This window comes from Anser brachyrhynchus (genome assembly GCF_964034855.1).
Source record: "Anser brachyrhynchus genome assembly, chromosome: 19".
NCBI lineage: Eukaryota > Metazoa > Chordata > Aves > Anseriformes > Anatidae > Anser > Anser brachyrhynchus.
Genome location: NC_137712.1, coordinates 2,466,754 through 2,485,412, shown reverse-complemented (window position 1 = coordinate 2,485,412; position 18,659 = coordinate 2,466,754). Strand labels below are relative to the sequence as shown.

Genomic DNA, 18,659 nt, shown 5'->3' with positions numbered 1-18,659 from the left:
TACGGGGCTGGGAGGCTGGGGATTCCAAATGGGTTTGCTTGAGCTTTTCAAATCTGGAGAGTCGTTTTAGCCCAAGACTCATCAGCATTAATAATGCTCCCGTAATTGCACAGTACAGGTTTGTGCCGAGTTTAGCTATGTCGGAGTGAACAGACCGCAGGCTGCTCGTGGTGCCAGGCAGCTTCTTCTCCATCACAGCCCCGTGAGCAGCACAGCTTCTGCTCGGAGGAGGCTGAGGCGAGGCAGCCACGGAGATCATTATTAATCTCCAGTCTTCACTCCTGCCAAGCATCTTTCACTCGTGGTTTTCCAAGCCCTTCACAAACACTCAGCCCCCAGCCTCTCTGCAGTAGATGAATGTCATCATCCTCATTTTCACACAGGACATGCAGCTGGAGCACAACTTTCCCAAGGCCTCCAGCATGCTAAAAAAAAGCCAAACAGCTGATCTCCCTCCCTCCCTCCCCGTTCCGCACGCAGCCATCCCACGCACGTCAGCCCCAGCCCCAGAGCAAACATCCCCTGGGGCAGCAACTCAAAGCCAGCAGTAAACAAACCTCCAGGGCCTCGGCCCCAGGGACTGGGAGAGCTCAGCCGCCCGCTGCCGGAGGAGTCAATACGGACAGGCAAGCAGAAAGGAAGGGGCTGGAAGAACAAGAGTCATTAGTGGAAACTTGTTGTTTGTGCTAATTAGATCATTATCTGCAAACTGCTATCGATGTGGCTATTTCAGCTCCTCTCGCTGTTCACAACTTTATTTTATCCGTGCCTACCAACTCCCCGCACTCTTCCACGTCCTCCAGGAAGGACTGGCGATACCGGGCAGCAGCTGAGCCCTGGCTGGAGCCGGGCAGTGCCCTGAGCCCCGAGCCCAGCGCCCTGTGGGCCCAGCGCTGAGAAGAGGCGAACGCTCGTGCCCCAGAGGCACGCCACCAGCCACCCTGGGGGTGGAAGCCACCCTGCTCGGGGGTGGAAGGCTGCAGTGCTGCCCAGCAGCAAACTCCCCCTCACTGTGAGCCCCCCGGCACCCACCCTTGCAGCCTAAGGAGCTGCCCAAGTTTCTGCCAAGGGGCCTCTCTCCTGCAAGGACTCCTCCCGAGAGAGGCTCCTTCCACCACCCCAGCAGCCTGCAGAAGCACGTGCACCCCCCGCTCACCTCTCACGCAGGTTCAGGAGTCAGAGCACCAGCGGGACACCCCCAGCTGCAGACCGAGCAGTTTTGGGGCAGGGAGGCAGAGCATGGGCTCTCTCCCAGCACTGCCCCCCCTGCACAGCCCGCGCCACCCCCAGCAGGGGCTGTACGTGCAGGAGCGCTCGGGCTCCCAAAGAGAAGCCAGCTCCAGCTCCCAGCACAATCCCGAAATACCAGTCAGGAGCAATGTTAGCCGAGAAAGAGAAGATTAAAGCTACCGAGCTAGCAAGGTGGGTGCAGTGGGAGGTCAGCAGGAGCGGGCTGCACGCTGCTTTCATTTAATGTGCCATGCTACCTCTGCCTGGCTTTATTAGGATCAAAGCTGCTCGCAGGCTCAGTTTTGAGACACACTCCCTTCACCCGGGGGAAAACGTTTTCCAGTCTGTCATTACGTGCCCTGCTCCATTATTGATCTTAGAGAGACATAGATTAGGTTATTTGGTTATTAAAAAAGGAGGCAAAAGGAAGAGGCACAAAGATTTGGACACCTGTAGGATTTCCAGTTTCCCACCTGACAGCAAGCACAACTCCACTCACATAAATAATATTGATGCAGGCCCTTTACATTATCAGATTTTCCCATTGCTGGTGCGAGCTATAATTGAATAACCTCAACCATTTGATTTTTGTGCCGTATCTTTGAGGAACAAAACCTGAACAGAGATCCCAAGTTGATTGCTTTTGATTTATTACAGTAACATTCTTCCACCTTGAATCCGTACTCCTCCCTCATCTCTCTGAACTAAGAACAGTGAGACCTGGACCGAGGAAAGGACAAACACGAGGCTAAACTCTGCCCACAAGCTATAAACCAGGGAGACGGGTCTTGAGTTTGTGAAGAGCACCCCCACTGCAGGCACAGGCGAAGCACTGCCACTGGGGGAGGCAGGGCCGGACCACAGCACACCAGCCCCCTCCCCACAAAACCCCTGAGGGCACGGGTGGGCCTCGAGCCCCCCAGTACCCGAGGGATCGCCCCAGGACAGCCAGGCAGGCACAGCGAGCACACCAAGTGCTCTCCTGGAGCTCCCGGCTGCGTGCAGGCAGATGAAGCCGCTCCAGTTATTGACGCTCGCTTTTGCTGGGGGTAGTGCAAGGAGTGGGAACACAGGGAAAGGAAAGGAAAGGTCGGCGCCCAGCTCTGCTGCGCTCAGGAGGCGTGAAGCAAGCCTGCATTTAGCTTCTCCCGACCTTTTCCGCAGAGCCCACGTGCATCCTCTCACTGAGCTCTGTTTAAAACACAAACGCACAACCCCTGCTGCACTACGGAATAGAAGTGCATTCAAATAAATCACCTCCAACTTAAAAGATGCCATTAGCTATTAACAAACACTGCAGGCCTATGGGTGAAGGTAATTCAATATGATATGCTTGGGCATGCAAGGTAATAGGTTTCAGCTGAATACCAGGTGATACAATCTCTTCAATAGCAGGTTAAATGAGGCTGAGACAGGGACCAGATGGATTTATTTGGGTAGTGGAGTTTTTTTTGGTTGTTTTGTGTGTCTGTGTGCTTAAGGTAAAGTGAAGGCAAGGAAGGCAGAAATGATGTAAAAGAAAAGCGTGAGCTCTGCTATATGTAACTGGGGCAGGGCTGGCACAAGGCTCAGGCCTTCACCCTGCTGAAACAAACCACGCGAGCAGAACGCTCCAAAGACAGCGTGCATGGAAGCGTTAGACAAAAAGAAACACTTTTATCTATTTAATCCTACTGAAAAACAACAGCAGTTCTCAGAGTGCAGAGCAAGACTGGTCCAGCCCAGCTGAGCAAAGACAAGGGGCAGCTGGAGGTACCTGATGTGAGATTCCAGCAGGACTTTGGAGCCCAGATGCCACCCCTCACCCACGCAGGACCTCTGCAGCACACGAAGGAACCGCATCGGCCCCGTACCCAGCCACGGCAGCACGGCAGCGCTCTCCCTCCCTGTGCTGAGCAGCCCTTCACAACCTTTGCCAAGACACTAGTGTTTTTTTCCCCACTGCCTCCTCCTAAGCTGCAAGAGAGCTGTTAAAAGGTGAACCCCCAAGCAGCAGGAACCCACCTCAGAGCCGGTACGCACGGCCAGCTCCTGCCCCTGCCAGCAACAGCTGGATTTTCCCAAAACACCTCTCCCATACAAAAACCCACCTGAAAGCCAAGACAGGTAACAAACCAGTAACTGAGCAGAGCAGTGCTAGAGAGACAGACACAAAGGGAGCACTCACGGTTTTTAGGACAGGTTTTTAACTACTGAACACACTCGAGCGCTCGCAGGCAGAGGCACATGAGCGGCCGTGCTGGTCAGCACCTCCAAACGCAGGCGGCAGCTGTATAAACAGAGCCATCCCCTGGGAACAGCGAGCGCTCAGCCAGTGCTCCCAGTAGCCTGCTCTTGCCCAAGCGGGCAGCGAGCACGCAGCAGCCCCGCGGGACGAACTGGTGCTGGGAGTGGGCTCAGTAACCTGCCTCCTCCGCTGGAGCTGCTGCGCCCAGCACAGAGCCTGGACGAGCCGCTGCTGTTTAGCGCTGTGCAGAAAGGTAGCGAGGGCTTTGCAGTAGTTAAAGCAGTAAGCGAATAACCCACACAGCTTGACAGCAAAGCACGAAGAGGCATCAGGCTAAGCAGCTTGGGCCAGTGCCAGCCGCTCACTAAACGTACATGTTCTGTTTATCAGGGATGGGAAGGAGTCAAGTCACCACCTGCAGCACGGCACAGCCCAGCAGTCCCAGTCTACACAAGGAGAAACCTTGGTCCACCAGATCCAAGACAGGACCACGAGAACAAAGAGGATAAAGCTGACAGCCACCAGCTGAACCGCACAGAACAGAGCGCCTCCGAGTCTCCCAGCTTGGCCAGCTCGGCGGCAGCTTGGTCCTGGCAGTAACTGGCACGCGGAGGCTTTACCCAAGGCAGCTGCCCAGGCTGGGAAGTGCAGGCGTGAGCTGCAGGCTAGCACACAGGGGGATGGGCACCGGGCTTGTTTCTGACGGCGAGCTGGCAAGAACGGCCACAAGGAGGCTGCTGCAGGGATGGCAGCATGGGGCTCAAATATCCATGGCCTCAAGAGCAGAGAAAGCAGCTATTCCCAAACCCATTTAAAAGGCAGCACCATATAAATACCACTGCTTTAGCTACTGCCTTTGCTACCGAGAGATTTTTAGTCATTTTGTAAGCAGGGATAACACAGACTAAGGTAACCACACGCAGGCCTGTTTGTCACAGAAACTGGAAGAGCCACAAAAACCATTTGGACAGTAGCAGGTGCCTGGCAGATTCACCCAGGTATCAAAAAGGCTGCAGATAAAGGCACCCGGTAAGGCAGCTCTGTGCTGCCTCCCACCGCAGCTCTCCAGCGACGCACAGCACAAGATACCCGCGTCCACAGCCCGCTACAAAGGAGGGCTGAACAAAGCCCAGCCAGAGGAAACAGAAGCAGAAGGAGCTCAACCACCCAATTCCCCACTCAGCTGGGGCCTGCAGGGCAGCTTTGAGTTCAGAGAGCCCTCTGCTCCACTGCGAAGCAATGCTCTCCAAAACTGGTAACGTTGATGAAACCCTAGGGTTCAACAATCTAATTTCTGGATAACACCAAAAATAAGCAGGATCAGGAGAGAGAAGGTGAGAGAGTTCAGTGCTTCTCTCCTCCTTCATAATGACAACAAAGGGGGAGCAGGAAGAAAAAAGAAAGAAGAAAAACACAGATGTTAAAAGCTGTGAGAGTTTCAAGAAAAATAAATGAAGCTCTTTGATTAAACAGACTGCAGTAGGTGAGCAGAGGGGAGAAAAAATTACTTTTCTAAAAATCTGTTTGTGTTCCACTAAAGATCACTGGCACTTTCAACTTGCAATAAGCCTCAGGGCCTTTGCTGCTCTCCTTCCTGCACTCCCACCCCAGCTGCAAATGAAACCCAGATTCTTCCCCTCTACACCTGCACGGATTCTCTCGGTATAATTTGTCCAGGACTTGCTACTGATGCATCTCCTGGCAGTATTTATAAATCACTACTGAATTTGGGTCCATTTAATAGTAACTTGAACAATATTAGCAAAGCCAGTTGTAAACACAGCCCTGGTTTCAAGCTACGCTGAGGAATTCACAACTGACAGCACACCAGCTCGTGACACCACGCCGTGCCTACAGCCTCCCGCGTCCCACAGCGTTAATGCAACACCAAGGCAGCTCCGTGCTTTATGAGGCTTCGATCAACTTCTGCACATGACGGACATCAGAGGTGGAAAAGGGCACAGTAAAGAACAGATGTGCCAATTGCTTCAACCTTGCCTCCCTGTTTCAAACTAACAAACTGCACGGCAGCACCGCTGCAAGCTCACGGAGCTGGTAAGTGTCAAAAACCAAAGGGGCTTTCTGCAATCTGTCTCTTTCTCATTGCTGAAAAACAGTAACAATTGTCACGGAAGTGACCTACTTCATTAAATGACAAACCTACCAGATAATAAATGCCATTCTCATGGATCTTTGACACATTAAATATACATTATTAAATAGTGCTAATATAGACATTTTATTCAGTAGTCATGATCCCAAATTAGCCCCCCGAGGGATATATGCTTCAGAACATCTCTCTCTACAGAGCAAGAGGTGGAAAACGTTTACTAAGACTCGACCTCTGCCCTTTGACTGGTTAAAACTAACTGCCCATGGCAGAGCGGGATGCAAACCACACACGGCTCTGATGCCGTCAGCACAGAAAGACAAAGTTCCTTCAAATTTCTTCACCTCCCACCACTTCCACCTTAGGCTGCTTAGAAGCTGCATGAACATTGGGAAAAATACAGCTCTCTGGGTCCTCCTATTAATTAGGGCTTTTGAAAGCAGTGAACGTTATCAGGAACAGCCCCCGGTCCTGGCTCCACCACAGAGTCCCCATGAGATCTAAAGCTAATCAGGCAAAAGCCTCGGGTCCCCAGCTCCTCCCGCAGTAGGTGCAGTTGAACAGAAAAGGCTTGAATGGTTTGAAAGAAGTCACCGAGTCCGTGGGGTAACCGCTTTTACCGAGCGCCCTCCAACACACAGCGCTGTGGCAGAACGCAGCCACCAGGTGCCAACTCAGGAACTATCAAAAAAGCTCCCCGGAAGAACACTGCAGGGGAGTTTCTCTTAACAAATTAATCGTAATGAACCGAGGGATGCTGTATTTTACACTGCTAAAGCACTGTTTAATCTAGTACTTCCAACCTACTTACAGGACCGAGGGATTCTTCCATGGTTTCAATGATTCAAGCACGTAATGAAAGGCAGAGAGGAGCATGCCAGCGGCGTGCGGCCCCCCCCAGCCCCAGAGGCCCCATTTGTGCAGGAGCAGGGGGGCAGCCAGCACCACAGCGAAGCACTGTGGACACCCCTGCCTCTACGCGCTGCTTTCAGCGAGCCTCAGCCCCCCCGGCACCCCAGGGTCACCCCCAACAGCAGAGCCTCGCTCAGGGCAGCTCTTCCACACCAGGCCCTGGCGAGGCCACGCGGCCGGGCCCCCCCAGCCCCCCTCACCCCGCTGCCCACAGGTCTCAGCCTCAGCTTCCCTTCAGCCCCCCCGCAGCCATCACTCACCGGCAGGAGGCCGTGCTGCTGCCTCTGGTCAGGGCCGCTGCTGCCAGGCAGTGCTGGGCTGGAAGGTTCTGGAAGCCCCACAGGGTGGTGCTGGGCAGGATGGTGCTGGAACCCCATAGTGCAGGACTGGGCTGGAAGGTGCTGGAAGCCCTGTGGGCCCCACCCCACAGGTGCAGGTACTTGGCTACTCACAGCACCTGCCCTCGTCAGGCACCAGCACACACTGGGACACAAACCCCACCACATCATTTTCTATTTACACATCATTTTCTGCATCGAGAACTTCAGCAGGCACAAGCACCACCCGCATGTCTCAGCGACCACCCCACACGTGCCGTGGCCCACGTGAGGCCCTGAGGGGAGCAGAACCGGGCCCGGGCAGCACGGCCATGGTGTCGGTGGGAGCCCGGCGAGGTGCGGGCAATGCTGAGGGGCCCCTCCTGCGATCTCCTCACGGGGCAGGGGCTGTCGGCGTTTCCTCGGAGCACGCGGACTGGAGAGAAAAGCAGATGCATTCTGTGCATTTAGCTTTACAGCCATTTTCAGCTCTTTGTATTAATTTAAAAATATGCCCATAGAGTGAGAAGCACAGTGTAGGAACGGCCATGTCCCAAGCCCAGGGTGCGGCTGGTCCTGGCTGTGTGTCAGGATGCTCTGGGAATCCGCCCAGGGATGCTGCAAGGGCTTGATTTGGCGAAATAATTTATTATACATTTCTCATCTAAGAAACTCAAAGAAAGGAAGCCCATGCACTGGCAACCACTATTACCATGGCAGACTGAGTGAGGAGAGGCTCGAGGGCTGGCACTAATCGAATAAAGCTGCAGAGATCAATCTTCTGATCAACCTACATGGAAAAGCTCGAACTGATGCATCTACTCAGCAAAGGCTGATGCAAGATAACACCCCAAAAAGATGAAGCAGGATAGATTCACCTTCAAAGACACTCATCTTCCAGAAAACATTGTACAGCAAAAAAAGAAATTTAAACTAATGGATTCAGCCAAATTGATCATATCGCTTTATTAGGCAAGTTGAAAAACAGGATTTTGGAATTAGGAGGAAACACAGTAAAGCATGATGGAAAAGGAAACAAATTAGAGGGAACTAGGTAATATTTAGAAGCAGATTGTCACTGTCCATCAGACAGAAATCAGAATAAGGTCAGACACGGGGCTGGAGAGGAACGGAGAGCTGTCATAATGACTGATTTGCAATGCCAGCCCGGCGCTGAAGCCCACATGGTGGCAGGTGTTGAGGCTCCTGTTTCACGCACGGGAACAATCGTGTGCAAGGGAATCACTGCACAAAAAAGTCAGCACGGAATGAGAAGTCACTCGGTTGGCAACATGAAGCAGAGATGTCATTAAGCTCTTTCCCTCTCTAAAGCCTAACAAGCTACGAGTGCACGCACGCACAAAGTTGGTCAGGGCACAGCTTCACATCCCTGTGAAGGGCATGTTGCAAGTAATTTATAGCTCACGCCATAGCAGGTAGGAGCAGCAGTCGAGGCACTGACCAGGCAGGATCCAACTGGCAGCTGCTCCTCCTGAGGCTCTAGACCTACAGCCTCAGCATGACACTGCCCCGAGAACTCCCACATCCCACAGTGCGGTGCAGTGCCCTTTTCGTGCCCCCAAAATTCTCTGCAGAGGCTCCAGCCCCTTCTGACCAGTGCACTCAGTATGAGAGCGGGCACCTACCCTGTTTCCAATGAACTATGCAAGGCTAGGCTCAGATGGGAGAGGAGAAGATCGCTCGTCATCACGTGGGTTTCCAAACTGCATCCTCCATCTCTTAGAAGGGTGCTTTGACCACCTGATGATGGGCTGAACACAAGATTAATGCAACCAGAGGCAAAGAGCAGATAAAAGGGAATCACCTGCAGAGCAGGGGGAGGAGAGCTCCAGCTGAGAAGACAAACTCTGAAGCAGGGGGACTTGGGTCTCACACCTGAGCAAGCACTGACATTATAATTAGCTCAACATCTCCCTTTCCAACTGTGTTTTGAAAGAAAGCATCTAGGACTGTGTGGCAAGTAAAGTGATCCAGGCAGAGAGAGCGATTAAGTTTCAAGAGCCAAATCAAGTTTAGGCAGAAGAAAAATTTCAAGCAACTTAGACTACAACAGCTCCATGCAGAGCAACAACTCATTTACATTGAGCAAGGAGTCACCTAGTGAATTTAGTTGCATTCAGGCTAGATCCAAGCCTGCAGGGAAGGGGAATGACTGGACTGAAATGCTGGACACACTTGCCTCAAATCTGCTTTAGATGTTTAGGTGGTTTATTTTGATTTATATCCAGTGAAAAATACCAGACCCAATGTGTCTGATAACAAGAAAGATCTCACTGGTATGCTATGTTTATATATAGCATTCAGTATTCCGTTTGTGAGCATATTATTCTCTGAAAATAATATATAGAAAAGTACTATTAAAAAACAACACTTGCATACCTTTCATTATTGCTTCTGCTAGAAAGCTATCTCAGGATTAACAGATTATCAGTGCATTAGAATTCATATTCTGAATTCTGCATCTCTGGTCATTTTCTTGTGTTTGCACAGACTGCTAACTTAAAAACGATGTGAAATTGCTTTGGATTCTGAATAATATTGCGAGGAAATTGCATTAGACGGAAGGGAAGGGAAGTGTGACTTTGTTGTGAGGTCTCTGAAGTACACTCCTATTTTACTCCAAGACCCCCCACCTCCCACCCCTGAGAATAATACGGCATTCAATTTTCCAATTATATAAACATATGAACACCGGGTTACTAGAGGCAGATAATTGAATATTTTATCTATTCTACAAGGGACCCTTCACACTTGAAACTGGAAATAAATAGGGTATACTGCACCAGCCTGTTGCACAGGTTATGAAAATCAGTATTAGATCCAGAGAATATGAAGATCTCAAAATAGAGATCTTGCTAGTGTTCATTATATGCAATAGTTAATTTAATTCACTGATATCAGGGTAACTTATATAATAGCAAAAAAATCCCACAATATTTTAGGGCATAGATTGTACTACTAGAAAGCTCCAAAGAAAGGTATTTGCATTTATACCATTTCAAATCTTAGTCTTCTATAACTCTGTCTTTACAGGACATCAATCACAAGATGAGAGCAACTGTAAGCTATTTTCTAGTAACACACTGCCAATTGCAAGACAAATGTCAGATGTCACAAAATGAGAAGTAACCATTTTTCAACTTGTGAATGCCTTCAAATATATTACAATGAAAGTGTGGAAAAAAAATGACCCTTTCAGCTTCATTTGTTCTGACAGCTGCCAGACCTTGGAGTTTGGCATTTTATCTTCGTACTGCAATAATCTTTATGAAACTTAAACAAGGCAGAGGGCAGTGGCATTAGTCTACAATCACCCTCTTATGTACAACACAAAGTTTCAAACTGTCTAGCCACTGAAAAAAACAACAATCGTCTACTATTACTCTTATTTCTGTTACAGAGGAAGAAGAGAAGAAGCTACTCCCACATCTGTTATTAACACATGCTAGGTATTAGTTTCTTGAAGGCGCAGCTTGACTTCTGCATTGTATTGCCATGCTACTGATTGCTACTTGGGAAAAACGCATGCTGCTTAAACCTAAAACTCAAGAAAGTAAATTCTAAACTTTTCCTAGAGCAAAAAGTCACTCAGTATTGTGTGTGCATTTAGTCCGTGACATTAAATGTGTGGACTTCTGCATTGTATTGCCATGCTACTGACTGCCACTTGGGAAAAATGCATGCTGCTTAAACCTAAAAAAATCAAGAAAGTAAATACTAAACTTTTCCTAGAGTAAAAAGTCACTCAATATTGTGTGTGCATTTAGTCTATGACATTAAATGTGTGGACTTTCTCTGTATTGACAACACACTTCATGTATTCCAGGTAACATTTCTGATATGCCAGCCACTGGAACATTTAGATATCAAGATCAGGTAATTTTCTCAAATCCAAGCCTAACTGCCCAGACATTGTGCCATCTTACAACTTTGAGATTTTTGACAATATGATGAACACTAGAACACAAGTAGATTATTAACAGTAAAGAACAGAACAGAGTAGAAAAATCAAGCTATGTAGAGATACATTATGGTAATAAAATATGAGTCAAGAAAAAAAATTGGCTGAGCAGCCCTGAAGTTCCAAGTTATTCGTGTTCTTTACAACCAGTCTCATGTCTCTGCTTCCCCCCAACCCCCAAGAAAAGTGTGATTATGGAACTCACAGTTCATTTCTTGAAAAATAAGACTATTCTGTAGAACTCCTCCAAAAGAGCTCCAGTGGTATAGTCCAGCATTCTTGACAAAACATCCTGTTAAATAATAAAGATCTAATTTGTAGAGAGTTGTACTTACTTAAGGGAAATATGAAGATATGTGCAAAGAAAAAAAATCTGCTCTAAATGTTAATGCAGTTCCAAATAGGATAACAAACACCCAAAAAGTATATAAGAAAAGCAAACCTAGAATGCAATTAGTTTAGCCTAAAGTCAGTGACAGGATTGGTTTCATTGGAACCTAGACAACCTCTTATACCTTACACTGTAAGGCTCTTTGCAGAAGCAGTGCTTAGTACCTGAAGACAAAAGCACCACTTAATTAACTGAATTTGACCTTTTTTTATCCTGTGAATAAGCGTGATCTTATTTTTTCTGTGGAAGCAAAAGGATAAACATCTTTAGTTTTTCTTTAAAAAAATTAACAGTACTTGTCATGGCAAAGACGTACAAAATAGAAGCCAAAATATGATGTCAGTGTTTTAAGATTGACTATAAAAATAAGTACATAGCCATAGACAATGAGCACATCTGTACTGATACCAACAAGTACAGTTCAAGTCGCTGTTTCAGGGTCAAAAGCCTGACGTCTGACCAGAAATGCAATTCCAGCTTTTAGTTCTCCAAGCACACGAGCTATTTGAGACTGCAGCTTCTTACTTGGTTTTCATGATACATTCAGTGCATACAAAATAGTGTAATTCCTTTGACATGAGTATGCCTCTCAGTTCAACCAATCCCATGATGGTGGTTATCATCCCACTGCATTTTTGTTCCTTGTCTTCACACTCTGAATAAAAGCACAGTTTGTCACTGAGGTGTACTGCAGGTTCAATGGAGACGTAAAAAAAAAAAGCCATTGTGAGGGAGGATCATTATTTGAGAATGGGACCTTGCAGTTGACCTTTTGAAGAGCATAAATAAAAAAGAAAAAGCTGTAATAAACAAATTGTGACCATCGGATGAAGGAATTCAATAGTCTGTTCCATCTACTGCAGTATGTACGTACCTGAAGATTAATTCTCAGTTCCCTCAGTCTCTCCCTGCTCCACCCTGGTGAAATAGCACTGCTAATAGCGATGATTTCTATAATCTGCAAATTTACTAGCTGTGGCTCTGTGCTTTAGGAGGGGTGTTATGTGCAGCTGCTGTAAGTTGAAGTCCTTCAGTCCGACAAGTAGCTACTGCACTTCGGCGCTCCAGAATCCCTCGTCCACACACCAGGCGCTTTTCATCCAGGGCAGCCAGATGATACTCACAGAAGTCAATCAATGATGCCACTTGCTCGTGAAGAGGAAGTGACTTGTATTTTTTCTGAGCCAGGCAGAAGAAAGCTTCAACGAAGGCTTGCAAACACATTCCTGCAAGGAAAAGGAGTTTAAAGGAGATTCATAACACAGCGTGCGCCAGCAAACTGCATTCTTAAAACATAATAGATCTTATTTCTTTGCTACCAAGGCCAAATGTGTATGTGCCATGTGTGAACACATGCGATTGTGCCAGTTGACATTCATTTGATTTAAAAAGCAGCCATATACAACGCTCATTAGGAGAAAAAAAAGGCCAAAAGACAAAGTTTTGTTTGCATGTAACTCACACGTGAGCTCATTTTGTGTTTCAGTACAGCATATGCCCAAGCTGAGTTGCAGACAAGTGATACTCCTTATCATCGAGACTATTGCAGTTTTTACAAACATCAGCCTGACCAGCACCCTGGCATCCAAATCCAAACTGGTACACCAACAACTGGGTTCAAAATGTGTAATTAAACTGACCCATTTTAAAATGTGTAATTAAACTGACCCAAATTACTGTCATGCCTCGAGAAAAATGTTTCATTTGTGGAAAGTTCCTTGTTCTCCTTTTCCCCCCAGATGCCTTGATTAATGTTAAGACCCTAGACCTCTACAAGAGTATTTTTGTTTCAACTGAGTAAAAAACAAACAGTTCAATTGTACAAAGGGAAAGTGGTGCAGTGCCAAAAAAAATTGCTCTGCTCTAATAAAACTCTACTCTGCCCCTTCACAAACAAAAGTACCCTGCAGAAGCCATACGCTGCAGTACCGAGCTCTTCAGGTGTTCTTTGATCACAGCAACCCAGTAACAAATTACCACAGGCAACGGAAAGAGGGGCTGCATATTAACCCTAATTATTATACTTAAAACCTTGAAGTAATACCTAATTTAATTCTTAATTAAGAAGCCTGACCGCAATCAGTTTTGCAGAATGCAAGCACCTAGGAACAGTTACAGTTGCTTTGTGTTTTAACTGGCTCCCCCAGTTTGAGCATACATTTTAGAAGATTATTTTAGGATGAGATATTGAAATGGTTTTTGTTGTTGTTTTGTTTTTTAAACTCAATGTTGGCTTATTGGTGCCGCAGGAAAGGCACCTTTTCAAAATATTACAATTACATTCTGAAGTATAATTTCTCTCTTTCCGACTGCAGCTGGATTGCTTACAGCCTTGGCTGTAGAACAGCTTGAATTGCTGGGTTATCTGAAAGCAGCAGCTGCCAGCTCAGTAAATTATTTTATCAGTCACGGTGAGCTGCAGACAGGGAAAACACCTTTAGTCACATCCACACTTTCTCCCTCATAAGTGACACTCCTGTGAAGCATTTAATGAGAAAAGTTAGAAGCTGCTGTTTTACAGCAACAGCAGCAGCTCTTGTATTGGCCACAGCTGGAAGTGGGCCAAACGCAAAGCCATCAGAAATGGGATTTTTGTTTGTTTAGTGTGCGTGCTTTAACACCTAGAAAACACTGAGACTCAACAAATCTGTTAATTTCTGAAAGTCTTGTTCTTGCTAGTGAAATTCATCGGCTAACCACATAACTGACATACTGAATGCAACTACTCAGTTCTCTCAAAACCTGACTAGATACGACTTGTACCTGGAAACTTGTCCACATCGGTGAAACTAAGGTGACCCAACCCTACCTAAAGTAGTGCAGGAATCCACACACAAACAGCCACAGCAACCCTGCTACACTCTGCCTTCGTTTTCTCCCAGCTAACCTTAGGCCTGGATTTCTTCTTTCCATCAGCCACGTGAGCAGTCTGTTTTATTCTCCTTGTGCCTTATCTGACTTCATAACCAGAGCCTACAGGATATTATTATAAGATATCTACGTTCAACTAAGACAAAATAATACTTATCTATTTCATACAAACAGAAAATTCATTAACATTTTGGAAGCATGTTTAAATATTCAAATAAGTTTATACAGAAATAATTTTACTGTCATACCTGCCCACACTCAGAAATTACGTGTGTCACTGAGATTATTGATCTTTCTGCAGGAGAGAACTGCAGATCTATTTTCTGCAAGGGAGTACTGATATAAAACACAAGAAATCAGCCTCTGCTGGGAAACCTTCTGATTTTTCTGCTATTTTATCATTCAAAAAAATGCAGGATTATATACATTGATGTCCAAGTTCAACTTCTTATATAAAAATCTATTTTGAACCAGTTTCTAAGATACCAGCTTGCAGCTCTGTGACCAGCATGCTAGTTTATACCAGCGGCACTGAGATTTCTTTATCCCAAGCTTATTTAAATGCAACCTTGACAATCCACCTTGATGGCCACAATGAGCAGCAGTATGAAACCTTCAACTGTTGTTTCCTTGCTGTAAACTGCTCACAAAAGACATGTCACTAACGATTTTTTTTATCGCTGTTGAGAAGGGAGTATTAGTGCAATTGAAATTATTCAATGTTGTACAAAAACTACTGAAGAGTTGCCAAATTCAGACACTCAATTTGATATAGAAATGTAATAGCAATTTTAGAACTTAGGTTATATGTTAAATGGTGTATTTACATCATCAATATAAGAAGGAAATAATCATTAACCTCTACTATTTTGATAGATTACTGCCTTAGATCTAAAAATGTGACCAAAGCAGATGGGGAAGAAACTCACTACACTAAAGTAAGATTGACTGTTTTTCTAGCAAATTATAAGAGTCTTTCTTCATTTTATTCATTTTCAATACGTTTTCTTCATAACTGCAAATAAACTCACCAACTCACTGCAAACACCTCACTAAATTATATCTAGAATATATGGATCAGTTGCTCATGAAGCTTTTAAAAATGCATTATGCAAAAGTGGTTTCTTTAGCCAGAGAAACACTCTTCATTCTTAATTATTTAATCAAGAAATGCAAACCTTGCTTTTCACTAATAAGGCTGAACATATAATAAGAATATAGATATTCTGAAATTTTCCAAAGTGTCTCATCTTCTGAATGAAGAACTGAACGTGCTATTGGTGTTATTAACCTCCCACTTTTTGCTGAGGCTGGGTTCCCAAGCTATGTACGTACCCAGGTAAGCCTAAGAATACAGGAAGAGACAACAGAAGGCAGACTATGACTGTTTGAAAGAAAGATGCTCGAAAACCAACTTTACAAATATATTTTAGAAGAATTTGTTTTGGACAAATAACAGACTTAAAACTGAAAACGCATCACATTTTTAAAGGAAAGACTGAATACTATACCCGGGGAACACAGCAGGGATTTTTAGATGTGAGTAAATCTGGGCCCCTTAAGCAATGCTCTGCTGCCCTAGTGCTGCCTACCATGTTAACACCTTCGTAGTATTTCAGAAACATTTGTGTTTACATTAAAAACCTAAGTCCATAAGATAATCAACAGAAGAAACCCTTTGTTGATGATTAGTAACCACCTATTCTCTTGAGCAAATAATTTGCTTTAGTAACCTCAGGAAAACAAACACGCAATGCAATTTGCATTAAGTAACAGGAAATGGGCATCCCGGTATCATCCCAACATTCAATACTTCAAAGTCCTTTAAGGCTGCAGCAATAGTATGCTACCACTTCGGCCAAAATTATATATTCAAATATTTACAAAAATTAGATTTGAAGAGGTTTTTGTTGTGAGAAATACTTTCTAAACTTCACCAATGCAAATACTCATATCGGAAGTTATCTCGCTGATCTGCACGTACAAAGTCAGTTCTAGGACCCAAGGGTTATCAGTGTGGATCCAATGCTATTATAACCATTTCTCACTGAGGGGAAACTAATTACATCCAAGAACGCCTGCCCTTTACTGTGAGCAGAAGATAAGAGCCAAACTCACAAAAGAAAACACTGACATTTCAATTAGTTTGTTTTCCCTTGAAAGGAGTTTATGAAAAATCTATCTTATAAGCCTAAGAAGTGAAAGGGGATGAACTCTACTGTGGATACAGGTACACTGAAGACAGTTCATTAAACAGCTTCCCATAGCCACTGTTCTTGACTAACATATTAAAAAAAAATTAGATGACTGATCTGTAATGTCTCTCCCTGAGGTTGCTCAATTGAAAGGACACTCCAAGTGGCACACTGTGGTACAAACCTGGAACTTCCTGCAGAAGGTACCTCTGACCAGCTGAAAGAAGGAGGAAGTTCAAGGACAAGTGAATCCCCACTAGAGTAAGTTTCTTATAGAAGCCTTTCAGCCATCCCGAGTACACTTGCATTGAGCATTACAACCCACATTGGATGCAAAAATGCTTAAAAGTGACTTAAGTGACTAATGCTCCTGTAAGAACAAACAGTAGCACAATTTGCAACAAGGGGTGCTTGTAGGAGAACGTGCTGCTATTCTTCCTTACTAAGAGCCAATTTAATAGCTGAGCACTGTGGGAGTTTGTGCAGAAACCTACTGTCCTTCCCTGAGCCATCACAAGGACAATGCAAATGGAAAAAAAAAAAGGAGTGTACAGTTGGGCAGGGGGAAACTCTCTGGAAAGTAATACTGGTAGTTTTCTTTGTCCCCATAGTAACCCGTTTGGAGAACAGAATTAAATCAAAATGAAGTTAAGCATATTTATTTCTAGCTCCTGCACAGCTTTTTGTTTGTTTGATTTTTTGCTAGACCATGTAAGCTACTCTAATACGGACATATCTTCTTACACTGTAATTAAGTTGGAGGTTCCACTGGGAGCGTTTTTAAATGCTCCTCTACAAACAGCAACAAGAATTATGCATGCAAAACTGAAAGCATAAAAGGGGAGAAGATTTGCAGAAGATTTGTTCTAATAAATAAACTGAAAACCAACAGTGATCTAATTCTATAGATGAAGATAAATTGCCATAGAACTAAATAGAACAATTTGTTGTACATGTACATGCTCAGATTTACATGCCTTGTTCCCAGTATTCTTTACTGAAGTTTGGGGTGTGCTTGAGCTACCAAAGCTACAAAAAAAGCTTTCAGAATCTTCAAAAACAAAATAGCGTTACCTGATTCTCTGTGATCGATTCCCATGCTGTTCCACCTTCTCGTGATATCAATATATAAGATATCTACCGAGGCCATTGAAAAGTTGCTGTTACTCAGTTTGCAGTTTCTGTTAAAAATAAACAACAAAAAAGAAGTCTGTTTACTTCCAAACCTCCGAGGTAGAAAAACTTATGCAAGAGCAATGGAGAGAACAACGGGAGCAAACTTTACCTGCACCATATGTACACACCTATCGTAACACACTTAGTCTAACCAAAGACATACAGCAGATGCCAAACAAACCAACGTTCATTAAGTGAATATATCTGAAATGGTAAAGGCCCTGCGTTTTTCATATGCAGAACATCTCGTATATGTAACTAGCCCTGCTGTCTGTTCAAATCATGTCAGTACCATCTTTGCCAAGAAACGGCTCTGGAGAGGATGAGTGGTCCAGTTGGAGGCATGCATTTAAATCCCATCTGTACATTCAATCTCATGTCAATATCTAGCAACAAAAGGCAGCAGGTCAGATTACAGATTAACTCATCTATCTTGGTTTTGCAACAAGCAAGCAAAAAATTCTGAATATTTAAATAAGAAATATGACTTGACCACCTGTTATACACAGCTTTCTCTGAGGCTGTTGCTACTATTCTTTCTGAGGCCATAGCAGAATGGAGTTAATTGGTACATGGTAAAACCCAACACAAATCTGCACGGACTATCCACATAAAGCACAGTTTGCACAGAGAAATACTCTTTTTTGAGTGATCCTGTTTGGAAAGGGTTGGAGGAAAGCTTTTAGGCACAGAATCACTTCTTCCCATCTGAACACTGAACAGATTTATCCTGTGTGTTACTGAACACTGCATGGAGAACAGCAGCATCTCTGGATGCATCTTAAGCATTTGGTGATAAGCACATGTGGGAGATCTGACTTGTGTGGTCTAAGCCCACAGTATAGAGTTGATCAGTAGATGAGAATTAGCCATCTGTCCAGGATTTCCAGATGTCTGGCAGCCTGGCTGGAACCAATGCACATGCCAAAGAGCTGGCCAAAAGTTCTAGCCAGGAAAAAAAAAAGAAAAGGATAATTTAAAAGAATCCTCATTTTTAGTAGCCTAAGCAGAGCTCATTTAAAACAGAGGAGAGCTCAGATGTGGCCTAGATAGTCCAAAAATAAAAATAATTTTAAAAAATCTTAGAGCCACATTACATATTTTTCTAATTTTTTTTTTTTGAATGAAGAAATCATTGTGGGGGGGGAGCAGATTTTGTTCAGCAAAAATTTGAGTGGATAACCTTTGCAACCACTTGCCCACACACATTTGCACATACACACAAATCACACTTGTGTGCCATTTCAT

General features: G+C 45.0%; 1 protein-coding gene across 6 annotated transcripts in view; it reads right to left on the bottom strand.

The window, feature by feature from the left end:
* Positions 1–7,737: 7,737 nt before the first annotated feature.
* The window catches only part of TTLL11 (tubulin tyrosine ligase like 11), a 55,997-nt gene continuing 45,075 nt past the window's right edge, over positions 7,738–18,659 (bottom strand). For 3 of the 6 annotated variants that reach the window (XM_080562038.1, XM_080562037.1, XM_080562036.1), the window contains 2 exons: positions 17,310–17,416; positions 7,738–12,395 (listed from right to left, as the gene is read on the bottom strand). In XM_080562038.1, coding sequence (XP_080418164.1) covers positions 12,139–12,395; positions 17,310–17,416 — 364 coding nt within the window. In that variant the 3' untranslated portion in view covers positions 7,738–12,138. The remainder of the gene's footprint in view (positions 12,396–17,309; positions 17,417–18,659) is intronic. The other 3 variants (XR_013940937.1, XR_013940939.1, XR_013940938.1) reach the window with 2 other exon arrangements.